We start from the raw sequence: 14,294 nt of genomic DNA, 5'->3' as shown, positions 1-14,294 counted from the left end.
TAAACATTGTTTACAACCATAGTGAACCATGAGGAGATATTGAATTAGAAACACAATTCCCACAGCTTAAAAAATACTTTAGGAGTCAAACTTTATTAATTAATTATTAATGAAAATTAAACTTGATGGGGTGAAATATGTGATCTGCACAGTAGGCTAACTCTGATCCATGCTTATGTACATAAAGTGGAGAAATGACAAACTACACCTCATGTGGCTCTATAATACTCTTCTATAAAGAGGTTTAACTTTACATTGTCCTCTTAAACTTCAACAAGTGAACAAATGATGATGCAAAATGCTTGAGACACATGTGCCTGTTACTCTCAGAATATCATGTCGTTCATATCATGTACCGGGGCTCAACCAGATGGCATCAATCATCATTGAGTAACAACATGGCACCTCAAGCGCACTGAGTTCACTTGAGAAGTTAGGGGGTTAAATAGCTTAATGGCTCATGGTTACAATTTTAAGCTAGCGCACAAAATGACACAATGTTTTGAACAGACAAATTACAAACAGTAACCATAACATTACAATTTTTTTGATTAAAATTTTCAGTCCAGCATGCATGATGGGACATGAAAAATAGCTGGAATACTAACCTATTAAGCGAAATGTAGCTTGTCCTCAAACAATAAATTTAAACATGGTTTACACCCATAGTGGACCATGAGGAGATATTTAACTTTACATTGTCCTCTTAAACTTCCACAAGTGAACAAATGATGATGCAAAATGTTTGAGACACATGTGCCTGTTTACTCTCAGACCTCGAATCAGTTTATATCATGTACTGACGCTCAACCAGATGGCATCAATCATCATTGAGTAACAACATGGCACCTCAAGCGCACTGAGTTCACTTGAGAAGTTAGGGGGTTAAATAGCTTAATGACTCATGGTTACAATTTTAAGGTAGCGCAAAAAATGACACCATGGTTTGAACAGACAAATTACAAACAGTAACCATAACATTTGAATTTTGTAAGTTAAAATTTTCAGTCCAGCATGCATGATGGGACATGAAAATTAGCTGGAATACTAACCTATTAAGCAAAATGTAGCTTTTCCTCAAACAATAAATTTAAACATTGTTTACAGCCATAGTGAACCATGAGGAGATAATTTACTTTACATTGTCCTCTTTAACTTCCACAAGTGAACAAATGATGATGCAAAATGCTTGAGACACATGTGCCTGTTACTCTCAGACCTCGAATCAGTTTATATCATGTACTGACGCTCAACCAGATGGCATCAATCATCATCGAGTAACAACATGGCACCTCAAGCGCACTGAGTTCACTTGAGAAGTCAGGGGGTTAAATAGCTTACTGGCTCATGGTTACAATTTTAAGCTAGCGCAAAAAAAGACAATTATATAACATAAACATGATAAACCACCTTGTTTTGAACAGACAAATTACAAACAGTAACCATAACATTTGAATTTTGTAGATTAAAATTTTCAGTCAATAATACAAAACAATAAATTTAAACATTGTTTACAACCATAGTGAACCATGAGGAGATATTGAATTAGAAACACAATTCCCACAGCTTAAAAAATACTTTAGGAGTCAAACTTTGTTAATTAATTATTAATGAAAATTAAACTTGATGGGGTGAAATATGTGATCTGCACGATAGGCTAACTCTGATCCATGCTTATGTACATAAAGTGGAGAAATGACAAACTACACCTCATGTGGCTCTATAATACTCTTCTATAAAGAGGTTTAACTTTACATTGTCCTCTTAAACTTCAACAAGTGAACAAATGATGATGCAAAATGCTTGAGACACATGTGCCTGTTACTCTCAGACCTTGAATCAGTTTATATCATGTACTGACGCTCAACCAGATGGCATCAATCATCATCGAGTAACAACATGGCACCTCAAGCGCACTGAGTTCACTTGAGAAGTCAGGGGGTTAAATAGCTTAATGACTCATGGTTACAATTTTAAGCTAGCGCAAAAAATGACACCATGTTTTGAACAGACAAATTACAAACAGTAACCATAACATTTGAATTTTTTTGATTAAAATTTTTTTAGTCCAGCATGCATGATGGGACATGAAAATTAGCTGGAATACTAAACTATTAAGCAAAATGTAGCTTTTCCTCAAACAATAAATTTAAACATTGTTTACAGCCATAGTGGACCATGAGGAGATATTTAACTTTACATTGTCCTCTTAAACTTCCACAAGTGAACAAATGATGATGCAAAATGCTTGAGACATATGTGCCTGTTACTCTCAGACCTCGAATCAGTTTATATCATGTACTGACGCTCAACTCAAAACTTGTGTCATCATCGAGTAACAACATGGCACCTCAAGCGCACTGAATTTACTTGCGAAGTCAGGAGTTTATAAAGGGCTGTGTAAGAATAGCATTCTGACTCATGGTTCCAAGTTTAAGTTAGCGCAAAAAATGACAGTTATATAACAGAAACACCATAAACCACCACGGTCTAAACCGATAAATTACAAACAATAACCATAACTGTAAAATAATATTTTAATAAAGAAAAATCATATCCCATAATGCAGTGCACACGATAGCTAGCATATGAACCAATTAGGCCAGACCTAGCTTCTTCTGACACAATAAATTTAAACGTTTTTTGTGATTATGACAAATATTATGATATAATGTGAACAATGACACAAGAAGTAATGCAGCTAACGTTTGCTAGGTCGTTGGTTAATAAACTGGGGTTACAGATGCTGCTACGAAGTCAACATTTAGTTTTCCATACGAGCCAATACAGTGTACCGCTAGCGGATTTTTTTTTCATCCGTATGAACAATGGACAGCCATATTGGACGCGAAGAGATATTGAGTTAGCAACACATAGCCCACGGCTTTAAAAGGACTGCGGGAGTCGTTTATAAACTTTGCGTACACACTTTATATGCAAACTTTGGGATTTATAATAAACAGACTTGACAGGAGAATATCTGGTCATGCATGGTAGGCTAACTCCGATCTATGCTTATGAACATAAACTGCAGAAATGAGAAACTCCAACTGATAACAGATGGATGAAACACGACAAACAGCTTAACATTGATACCACTGTTTAAAATAAATAGAAATATTACTTCTCACTTATATATGAAGAGTTGGTTTAAGGATTAGCGCCATTCTGACAATGAATAAACGAACAGCTGTTTTATTTACACTCCCTGGAGTGTACACACACACACACACACACACGCACACACAAACATGATTTTAGGATAATAAATAACCTACAAACGGACATGTGTCTTATAGCAAAAAACCCTTAAGTATGATTTGAAATGTTCTCTCAGAAATAATAGATGAATAGCTGGATAAACTTCATTTCCACTAATGCCGTTTTCGACGTCTCAGTCGCGCAGACACGAGTGCATCGTTTCAGATATTTTTTTAATCATATATTGTGCTTTATAATGTGTTCATGTGTTATTAGTTTCAGTTTGTTTCATCTGTGTTAAATTGTGTGTAGTCGACTGTATCTGTGAGGGCGCAGCTGGAGGGTTGGGACGCACAGCCGAGGTGCTGCACTTCGAGCCGCAACAACATGCAGCGAATAAAAGAAATAGAAAATATTTTGGCCAACAAAGTCCGATAATAGTTGCACACAAAAAATGCTGCCACACAGAAATGCTGTCAATCAAACCCTGGTGCAGACTAAACAGATAGACAGTTTGAAAGTGTGATCTCAGCCCACTTCTGTTGTGGTTCATTTGAAAGCAAACCAACTAACCACAGGATTTTATGATAGCAGATAGCATGTGATTTTAGAATAATTTTAAATGCTAAACTACAAATAAATCCATCTGCTAATTTTGAAATCTGTTGAGGAAGTCATTTTTGAACGGCCATGAACAGGCTCTGTATATTTCTGCAAACTATTTGTTAATCAAGATAACACAAATGTATGTCAGTGCAGGCATGTTCTCTGAAGAAGGGATCAAAAGCAGGTAAAACTGTTGTGCTTATATCCCACTCCATGTACTTTGTCAGTCCATAAAATTCATCAAAATGTGTGTACCAGTGATCCCACAGTAATTAGCCCCAAATCATTACGGTATAAGCCACATCTACCTGTTAGTCATTAATCATAACTTGCAGTTGATTTGCTGTCAGATACTTAAGTTTATAATCCGTTTCGTCACATCAGAAGCATTGAAGTGCTTCATAAACTTCTGTCAGTCACAGCAATTTGACTTCCCCAAGTCAGTTCTGATGATGCAGGATGGTTCATCGCCATAGCTGTCCAATCAATGACTTACCTTTAATTCGTTTGTAAAGTGTCAGTGTCAACATGAACCACACCAGGACTAAAATGCAACAAGATGTCATTTTGTCCTTGATCCTGACCACATGACCCAGCTGTGAAAACACCCTGAAATTTATATACTGAAAAAAAAAAAAAAAAAAAAAAAAAAATTTAGTTTTAAGAACATGGGAACCCTTCTCAACCAAGTGTTAGACCAAAAGGAAGATTTTACTTAGCTAAATATTGCAACGGTTTAATGCACTTGCCTTAGCTATCAGAGCCAAGAGCAGTCAGATCTTTCCAGCAGCTCCCCCTCTGCTACCGAAGATCTTCATTAAGTTAGCTGTGTATTGGTCAAGTTGTCCAAGGAACTTGGCTTGAAGTGGCAAAGTTGTTACACACATGTATTCAGCATTTATCTGTGAAAGAAAAGGTGAAAGAAAATACAAGAGATAGCTAAACAGCAGTGATCCAAATTTACGTTCTTGTAACTTGTTTGTCATTTTCATCTTTTGTTTGAATGTTAAAATGCCTTCACTGAACAGCCTTAGTCTGAATATCTGATCACTCACCTGAACAAAACCTGCAGAAGTAGACGCCTTAAATGCTTTCAGTGAAGCCTGCTATCCCATGATTTCCAATATTATCTGCAGGTACCGACTGGATTGAGCCTTTCAAAAACTCTCCAAGACCTGAAACAAAAACACCATGCTTCTCTAAAAATCCTATACAAGGGGCTCTGAAATTTTTTCATAGCCATGTACCTTTATATCAATAGTAGGGATGGGCACGATTAATCGATGATCGATAATTGATCATTAAGAATTTTGTCGATCACGTAATTTTTTTTTCGATTTTTCGACAGTGTTAAACAGAGTTCATGTAGTGTGCGTCGAGAAAGCAATGTAATGAATTTCATTATGTGGCGGTAGTAAAATATCCCACCAGCGGGGGGCGATATAGCAGAGAAAACCGCCTGCGAGCTGACTTCTGCCCTGCCGCCGTATCTGAAGGTAGTAAACATGAAGCGTGCACGGCGAACAAAAACAAGTAGGTTAAGTAAGCTATAGCCCAGGACAGTTACCACCGTAGCCTTCATGTAAACCTATAGGCCTATAATGTGTTATTGTTATGTGGGACCTCCCTCTCTCAGTCGTGCCTTCTGGCAAAAAAAAAAAAAAAAAAAAAAGGACAGCTGCGAGTCTACTTTGTTCTTTGATTAAATGACTATTAGTTAATAATATGATGTTTTATTTTTGTGTTTAAAAGAGGCGAAATGTAGCCTATTTATTTTGTTTTAGAGAATAGCCTACTGGCTCTTATTTTGTTAAGATCCCAAGTCCCGACGCCTCCGCGTAGGTATATTTCTATTGTTTAACAGTTGCACATTTAAATTGTAAATCGCACAAGACGTGGATTAAAGTTCTCCTTAAATTATTATTATTTATTATGATTTTTTATTCTGACATTTCTTAATGATTAAATCGATAATTGATCGTTAATTCTCATGATTCTGCAGACCTTATGTTCCCATTCACATATTATACCTAGAGGGAAAAAATCAAAACAAAAAAACATGGTCAAGATGTAATTTAGCTGCCATTTGGAGAAAAAAAAAGTGTTATATAGATCTTACTACTGTCATTACAGGTACATACCTAAGTTTAGAGGTTGCCCTTGCAAGATGTGAGCTATTCCATTGAATTGGCCCTGTGATGTTGTATCTGAAACTAAAGGAAAACACTACAATGTTAATTTTTTGGATTTGGGACACAAGTGGATAAAAGCAGTTCAATCTCTGGACCAGTAGATGGCAGCAAAATATAAACCAACTCTGAGGATGTTTATTTCCATTTTTCCAACTACTGTCCTTTATGGTTATTGGAGCAATGCCCTCTCAGGCCTGACCTTCACACTGTTATTAGTCTAGACAGGTATAGATCCCGTGAGTAACACCTCTGAGAGCAGCTGCCAACGGCTCGATCTGCACAAGGTCCATACATCGCTCATTCAGAGGGAAAGCAGATCCCACTTCACCCTCCACCTCTCCATCCCATCAGTGGGGCTATTTACAAAACATCACCAGTGTGTGTGTGTGTGTGGAGGTATTAATGGTGTTTCTGATCTCTGCAGGGAGTGAAAGGATTGTGACAGCCCACTGTGGGTTTAAACATAAGTGCTGATCCTCTCAGTGACCATGAAAAAGGATTTTGGAGGTGCCTCTATTCAAAAACACCCTTATTTTTTTTTTTTTGCATATTTTGTTTTCATAAATCACCACATCGGCAAGGAAATAGCCATTCCAGAGACAAATTACACACTTCCAGTGGCTGTCATTCATGTGGGAGAGACTGAGATTGATTTCCTGAATGTTGCATAATGCACATAAATGGACTGCGAGGGAAATCAGGATTTATTGGACATGAGTGGAGAAATATCATTCAGTGGACTAATATTGTCCAAAGTCAAGATTCAGCATGTGTTATATGGATGCCAAACACGATCAATTTTGTCAAGTTTCAAATGGATAGATTCATGTGTGTGTTAGGATTGTGTTAAGAGATATTTGCCACCATGCTGCTGCTGAGCAGAAGAAAGATGGGTCAAATTTCCAGTGAGCACCAAGGACATCTGGACACTTTTGTATTAGTTAAAATACAAACTGACTGACACTGGTGGTGAAAAATGATCAGTTGTGGCTGTTTGTCAACCGCTGTGGTCACATCGAACAGGCCATCAACCTCCTGCTGCTCGCTGCTTTTTTAAAAATGCATTTTATGGGAGGCTTTGTAATGTGAGGCGGTGCATCTGCTCTCGTTTAGGTATAAAGATATTGGGAAATGTGAGCTGTTATGTGGTCTTTATTTGCCTCCCAACTGGCAGATTAATGTGGTGATTAAACCCCCCCATTGTGTATTATAATACAAGTGGCGCAGAAAAGCCTATTGAATTTTCTCTAGTTTTTCAAATGAAATTGGACTCTGTGCAACTTTCATCTATTATTAAAGCTAAATTAACCGTTACAATTATTTATTTATTATTTAAGCTAACTTTACTATTTCAGCTGTTTATCTATAACTTTTAGCTAACTGTTTCAACTGTTTATTTATTATTTAAGCTAACCTTACTATTTCAGCTGTTTATCTATAACTTTTAGCCATTTCAACTGTTATATTTCACTAACTTAACTGTTTCATCTGTAAAGCCATTGCATCAAGCTAATTATTTAATCTGTTTATCTATTATTTAAGATAACTTAATTTTTTCAACTCTTGAGCCACTAGGCTACGTTTTGCAAACTATTTCAACTGTTTCACTTTAAACTAATTGTGTACATCATTTAAGATAGCGTGACTGTTTTGACTGTTAAGCCATTACTTTCAGCTATTTAAATATTTATCCATTAGTTATGCATTCATCTAATACTTTTAGCTAACTGTTTCAGCTATTTATCCATTACCTAACTAGTAGACCTGTTTAATAATTAGCTAATCATTTCAACTTAAACCTTTAGCTTCCTTTTCAATCATCCATGTGTTACTTTGAGCTAAGCAACTCAAATGACTGCTTATCCATTACTCACTTTGAAAAAAAAGAAAAATTATGTATTGAAATACAAAAAAACAGAGAAAGTCCTATTGCTTTTTCTGGTTTCTACAGTAAAACTGGACTCATTGCAAATTGGAACTGGTTCATAGAGGGGGAAAAAATAACAACTTCCCTTGGTACACTTCACATTGGTTTGGTCCAGATCTCCTTTGTTTGGTCTGTGTGGCTGCTCCTGCAGGGCTTATTACTGTTATCTTAAAATGCCATGTAGAAGAGAGAAAAACAAAGCACATTGGCTGGAAATGTGAGATATAAGACATACTCCAGGTACTTTTTTATCTGCAATGAATTTGTTTGTTTTGTTTTTTGCATTTCTTTGTGCTAAAACTGGTTGAAAAGGGACCCACAGGATATCAGAGCCACAATACTGTTGCTGCCTATACATTTTTTTCATGCATAGACCCAGTCTGACCTAATTTACGCTCTGTAGATCCTACTGGTCCTATTTTATGAGGCCAACAGGCTATTTTTATGCGAATGTCACTTCCAGCAAAGCACGACCCAGACATGGTTCAGGGTCATGCGAAGGAATACAGCCAAGGGACATGAGTGTAACACAATTCAAGCATCATTAGTATATTATAAACTAAATATTGAAGTGAAACCTTACTTATTCTGAAATTAAAATATATTTTTTGGTTGCAATAATTGGACACTCTCTCTGAACGCGCAAATGGAGACACCTTGACGTCTCCGCTACGCACGCAGGCGCGCCTCCAGTGTGGCTGCACAATCAAAGTGGAAAAAAAAAAAAAAAAAACGCTCAACGTGTTACCTGCCGTCACAGAGCCACCGAGCTTTCTTTGGGGAGAAGAAAGTGAGTGCGCCGCGGGTTTTTCTGTGGAAGCTTCCCACATTCACATTCACGCTCGCTGCTGTGCGCAATGGCACCGAGGAGCGCTCCTCCTGCTCGCCTCGCAGAACTGGACGCGATGTAACCGGATAACTTTTACCTCTGCACGGATGATGCTTTTCCTCGATGGCATCTGATGAATTCTTCACTGGGAAACAGTAACAGGTAAGTGTGTTTACTTGGAGTGGAAGAAAAACAGACTAAAGCGTCATTCAACTTCCTGTTTTCTTGTTTCTGCCTTAAATTAAATTCTTTCTTTGCTTGTTAATTGTTTCATTCTGCTTGTGCTCTGAGATGTGACCATATGGGAAACTCGTTTGTGCGTAATTATTCCGTTGTGTCAGTGGACTATATTTGACCCCAATCTTTCTGGAAGTGTGATGGTGAAGCCTGATAAGGTGCTATCACTGGCTTTAATTGATTTTTATTGAGGTTTGACTCGCGCCAATTAAGATTCCTTGGCAGCTATAATACATTTGGAAGAAAAAAAAACATCAGCTGATGGTGATGGGTTTTTTTCTGTGGCTGCATAGCAACCAGTTAATCAGAGAGTACAAAGAATCTGATATCGATGTATCCACCAATATTCTGTATTTAAACTTTGTGTATATAAATGATTATACATATATAATAATAAATAACTATAAATATATATATATATTTAAAAAGCAGACACAAATAGTACAGCTTGAGCTTAGATCAAATTAAACGCTGACTCTAACAGTTAAAAAAAAGATAAATAAATAAAATCAAACCAATCTGCAGAATGTTCTGTAAAAAAGAAAATAATATGGGACATCATATACATGCAGGGCCAATACTTGCTGATGTGTTGGTGCTATCGGTCTATATCAGCATATGTGCTGTCTGAGATGTGCTGAAATGAAAACGTGTTTTTTATTTATTTATTTATTTTGTTTTAAAAGAATCATTCTGTGTATGTTTTAAAATTACTGGTGAAAGTTTACTGTTTCAGTCCCCTGATATCATTTTGGACATTAAAGTTTATTGTTAATCCATAAAATATTGTATATTCCATATTCTGTATATTAATATTATCAGACAGAATTTCAATATTAGATTTTTTTTTAACTCACTAATATTGACCTCTAAATCCAGTATACATACATATATATTTATATATATCAGGGTCCAATGAAGCCAGTGATTTGACATAGACTTTTATGAGGCCACGTTTTATATGCACATTGAGAGAGCAGGATCAGGTGGTGGTTGATATGAGTGGGAGGTCTGGCGAACAAAACAGTGAAGAGGGAAATCAGTTTCAATTAGCACTTGATCTACAAGTAGGCTTATAGACAAACCATTCACTGGAGCACACTATGCAACCTTGTATCACGTAACCACTGCCCTCAAATTGAAAATGCTCGTGTGTGTGTGTGTGTGTGTGTGTGTGTGTGTGTGTGTGTGTGTGTGTGTGTGTGTGTGTGTGTGTGCATGCATAAATGTGGTGTTTATTCCTCATGACCTGTCACACCTAATTTTGTGATAAACTCAATGTTTGCACTCCAGTAAGGAGACTCCAAGGTGAACAGTGGTATCAGTGGCTGTTTTTTTCTTTGCTTCTTCAGATTCTCTTGTGGATACTCATATGATACTGGAGCCATTGAGGAACCGAGTGGAATTATAGACTGAGGAAATCTTTAAAAGCCTCCTGGGCTTGAGCCAGATCTAAAAATGGTCCTTTAGTTTCTCTGCGTTTTCCCCCTATTTCTGTCACAGCAAGAGAAGAGGGAGCTGGATAAGATGGGTCAGTTTGTTTAAACATCAGGCACAGGTGTGTGAGCACGACCGCAGCGCTGCTCGTTGGACTCGAGCCAGGTAGGGAGGATTGGGAATAAATGAGAGGAAGGATGGGGTGCGAGGAGCAGAGCCCAGGACCCGAGCCAACCGGACCTCTCAGGGTGGCAGCACTGACTTATTACTCCTCCCTGTTGAGCTAACCTCACTGACACTGCTCAAAGGCACACTGCCAGCCCCTCATTAAAGTTACCATCTCTGCTTTGCAGTTTCTGTGAGTTGTATTAAAAGGCATTTACAGGAAGGAAGGCCAACTGGAACCATCATAAGTGTATTATACTATTGATGAATTTTCCTGGCAAGAGCAGGAATTTCTGCTGAGTCTTCATGAAGTTGAGTGTGTAGGAGCCATAGAGCCACACTCTCAGAATTAAGGGCTCCAAAAGGGTTCTTCCAGAAGAGCTGAGGTTCTACGCAGAAACTCAATGCTTGTGAAGAACACTTTTTTGAAGAAAGAGTTTGTCAAGGGTCCTTTGTAAGCCAGAGAACCCTATTTGGAAGACGGAGTTCTTTGAGGATTGTTTAGAGGAACTCTTTTCTCATGTGTTCTTCTTACTGTACTAGTAGACCCCCCCGGGTGGGTTCTAGATAAAACCCATGTAATATAAAAAGCTTTCTCTGGAGAACTGCCTGAGTGTGGTCTAGATAAAACTCTTGGAATTTACAAAGGTTCTTGCATTATAGATAAAACTCTGGAATATAGAAAGGGTTCATGGTATAAGCCCCTGGGTGGGTTCTAGATAAAAAAAAAAAAACCCTTGTGATATAAAAAGGTTTATCTGGAGAACTGCTTGAGTGTAGTCTAGATAAAACCCTTTCTCAGATGGTTCAAGCCCCCAAATTGGGTTTTAGGTAGAACTCTGTGACAGGATTCCTAATGTTCTATCAGCAACCAAAAAGGCTTCCTATGGGGACAAGCTGAAGAATGCTTTATGGTTCTAGTCAGCATCTTTATTTCTAAGAGTGCACAGGAGGCATCAATATGTGGTTCCATTTGGTTCAGCAGGAAAATTAAAGCACTTGTGCCGGTGAACAACAAACAGCAGTGGTGTACAGTAAAGAGCATTACTGCTTGGATGCATTTAAACCATTTTATTTATCCGACTGCTGTTGCCAGGAGCCAGGAGATGTTTCCCAGTAGGCCTCTGACCTGAAATGATCCTGCTGCCACATCATCTGATAGCTAATATGCTGCACTTTCATCTGACTAATGAGATGTGAGAAATATTATTTGTGGCTTAACATCAAATATGCTCTTTTCCTTTGGTAGGTCTGCCAAACATCTCACCTCCCATGTCACCGGGACGCCTCCATGGCGATGTTTAGCAGCGCAGAGCGGCTCTGGAACGAATCAGACAGTCTGGGATGGGATGAGAGGAATGAGAGCTCAGAGGCGTCGGGGCAGGATGAGCGTAACTACTACGCCATGCTGTACTCGCTGCTCATCCTGGCCATCGTGTTTGGAAACGTGCTGGTGTGTCTGGCTGTGCTGAGGGAGCGGTCCCTCCAGACGACCACCAACTACCTGGTGGTCAGCCTGGCTGTGGCCGACCTGCTGGTGGCCTCGTTGGTCATGCCCTGGGCCGTGTACCTGGAGGTGAGGCGTTCAAGGTCAAGGTCTTATATTTGCAAATTTTCAGTGTAAAGGAGCATTACTCTAGAGCAGCGGTTCTCAACCTGATGTCTTATGACCAGGCGCATCACATTTCAATTTATTTCAAAGTAACACTATATAAAATAAGAAGTGTTATAAGTATAGTTCACACTGGTTTAGTCAAATTTACATTGCATTACATACTGGTGTTTTACAAAAAGGTCAGTTCAAAGTCATCTCTCTGACCAAATCACATATATTTGGGCTATTCTATGTGATGTCTTTTTGATAATTAATGTAATATTTTTCACTTCCATTCACTGAGCTTCTTACTCCCATTTGAAAACCTCTGCATGAAGCCATTACAACAATTTTTCATTACTTTTAACTATTTCATCTATTTATCATTTGCTAAATATTCATATATGATATATGATATGACCATGTCAATATAATAACTTTATTTGCTGCCTTTTTAACAGCTTCAATGGTAATTAGTTATTTAATACAAGAAAAATGGATTTCACGTCATGATTGACAGCTGAGCTCTGCTTGTGATTGAGTCGGCTGGGTGTAAAGGCAGGACCTGGATATCGCAACTCCAACCCCGATCACTCCTGCATAGACTCTGGCACCAAATTACATCACCAGTGCCAGATGGCAGCACTCATATCCAGGATATCTTTGTTTCATTTTAGTACAGTGGGATGAAGTGAAGACACGTCATCCATTTTCATTTGCCGCCAGTGATCACAACAGTCAGCTTTTTGTAGGTGGCTTACTGGTTATTGTGGGAATAACAGGGTTAGACCAATTTATAATCCTAGTTGGATGTTTATTTTCTTCCACAAAGACAAATATGTGGGAATTATGTTTTAATAAAATCGTAATTTATTTGTTCTTTTCAATTAGTTGAGCCTCCCCGCAGTCTTTCCACTGCTGACTGCAGAAGTACTCCTTGTGCTTGTGATCACCTCTGGTTGGGAATCAATGATCTAGAGCTTTGAAGCAAAGAAAGGGTAAGAAAGTGGAAGTGGAAGAGATTGAAATACAGATGCTTGGCAGCGAGTGAGGAGATGACACTGGAGAGGAGAGGAGAGGAGAGGAGAGGAGAGGAGAGGAGAGGAGAGGAGAGGAGAGGAGAGGAGAGGAGAGGAGAAGAAAAAAGGACGGGAAGCTGTGGGGGAGAGAAAGTGCAGCAGAATGAGGAGCCTCAGTCAGAGAGAAAAGGGATGAGGGTCATTTGGAGCTTATTACGGAGTGACAACTGTGTGGGTGATAGGAAGACAGTAATGATGATGAAAGGTAGTTAGATAATGCTTCACTATTCAGATTATACATAATTGCTGAAGGACGTATTGGATATTAACAAATAATGACTTCATCTGCTGTGGGTAATTGGCTGAGCTTAAAACCATGAAGAAACCTGTAGATTTAACTTTTATCAAACCTCTTTTGAAGTAAATTGCTATTTATTGCTGCTTTTAATTTTTATTTGCGCCTCACAGATTACTCAAGTGAAGCAGTTTATCTTTATAGTTTATTAATTGTTCATTTCCTCAGCCTCCATCCTTCTGTCACTTGCTGCTTATTAACTCCATTAACTACCGGCGCACATGACCCTCAAGCATCTACTTTTCATCAAAGTAATTCACCACACACTGTAAAAATGCACTGCAGAGGTGTCCACAGGCTTGTGTGTGTGTGTGTAACATCGTTGAAGCTTGAGGGTGCAGAGTGTGTTGCTCAAAGGCAAGTGTTTTGTCCACATGAGGTCTAAAAATCATCTGGTTTGAGACCAGTTATGTTTAACAAGCAGCCACCCTGCTGCCTGTAGTTTGCTCACTGTCAGCAGAAAGTGTTATTTCTCACAGTGTGCAGGAGATTCACCGACAGGTCAGCCAGAAAAAAATGTTTTAACACACTCAGTGAGCAGAAGCAGACAAATTAAAGATGATTATATCCTGTGAAAGGTAAATTAAGGTAGCCAGGAACCTCAGCGGGATTCAGTCATGAGTTTAACTTCCACACGAGCAGCCATGCTGCAAGAGCATGTGCTACATTTTTAATTTCAGATTCAAAATCCCATTAGGAATAGGTCATTAAAAGATAGTATGACACAAAAGT

General features: G+C 38.4%; 1 protein-coding gene across 3 annotated transcripts in view; it reads left to right on the top strand.

Moving 5' to 3' along the window:
* The first annotated feature begins 8,675 nt into the window (after nucleotides 1-8,675).
* drd3 (dopamine receptor D3) overlaps nucleotides 8,676-14,294 on the top strand; it is a 32,303-nt gene continuing 26,684 nt past the window's right edge. For all 3 annotated transcript variants that reach the window (XM_084747148.1, XM_084747149.1, XM_084747147.1), the window contains exons 1-2: nucleotides 8,676-8,917; nucleotides 11,844-12,170. In XM_084747148.1, coding sequence (XP_084603274.1) covers nucleotides 11,886-12,170 — 285 coding nt within the window. In that variant the 5' untranslated portion in view covers nucleotides 8,676-8,917; nucleotides 11,844-11,885. The remainder of the gene's footprint in view (nucleotides 8,918-11,843; nucleotides 12,171-14,294) is intronic.

Source organism: Lutjanus erythropterus, chromosome 21, assembly GCF_056507025.1.
Source record: "Lutjanus erythropterus isolate fLutEry1 chromosome 21, fLutEry1.hap2, whole genome shotgun sequence".
Taxonomy (NCBI): domain Eukaryota; kingdom Metazoa; phylum Chordata; class Actinopteri; order Lutjaniformes; family Lutjanidae; genus Lutjanus; species Lutjanus erythropterus.
Note: the sequence above shows the minus strand (reverse complement) of the source record. Positions and strands in the feature narration are given on the sequence as shown.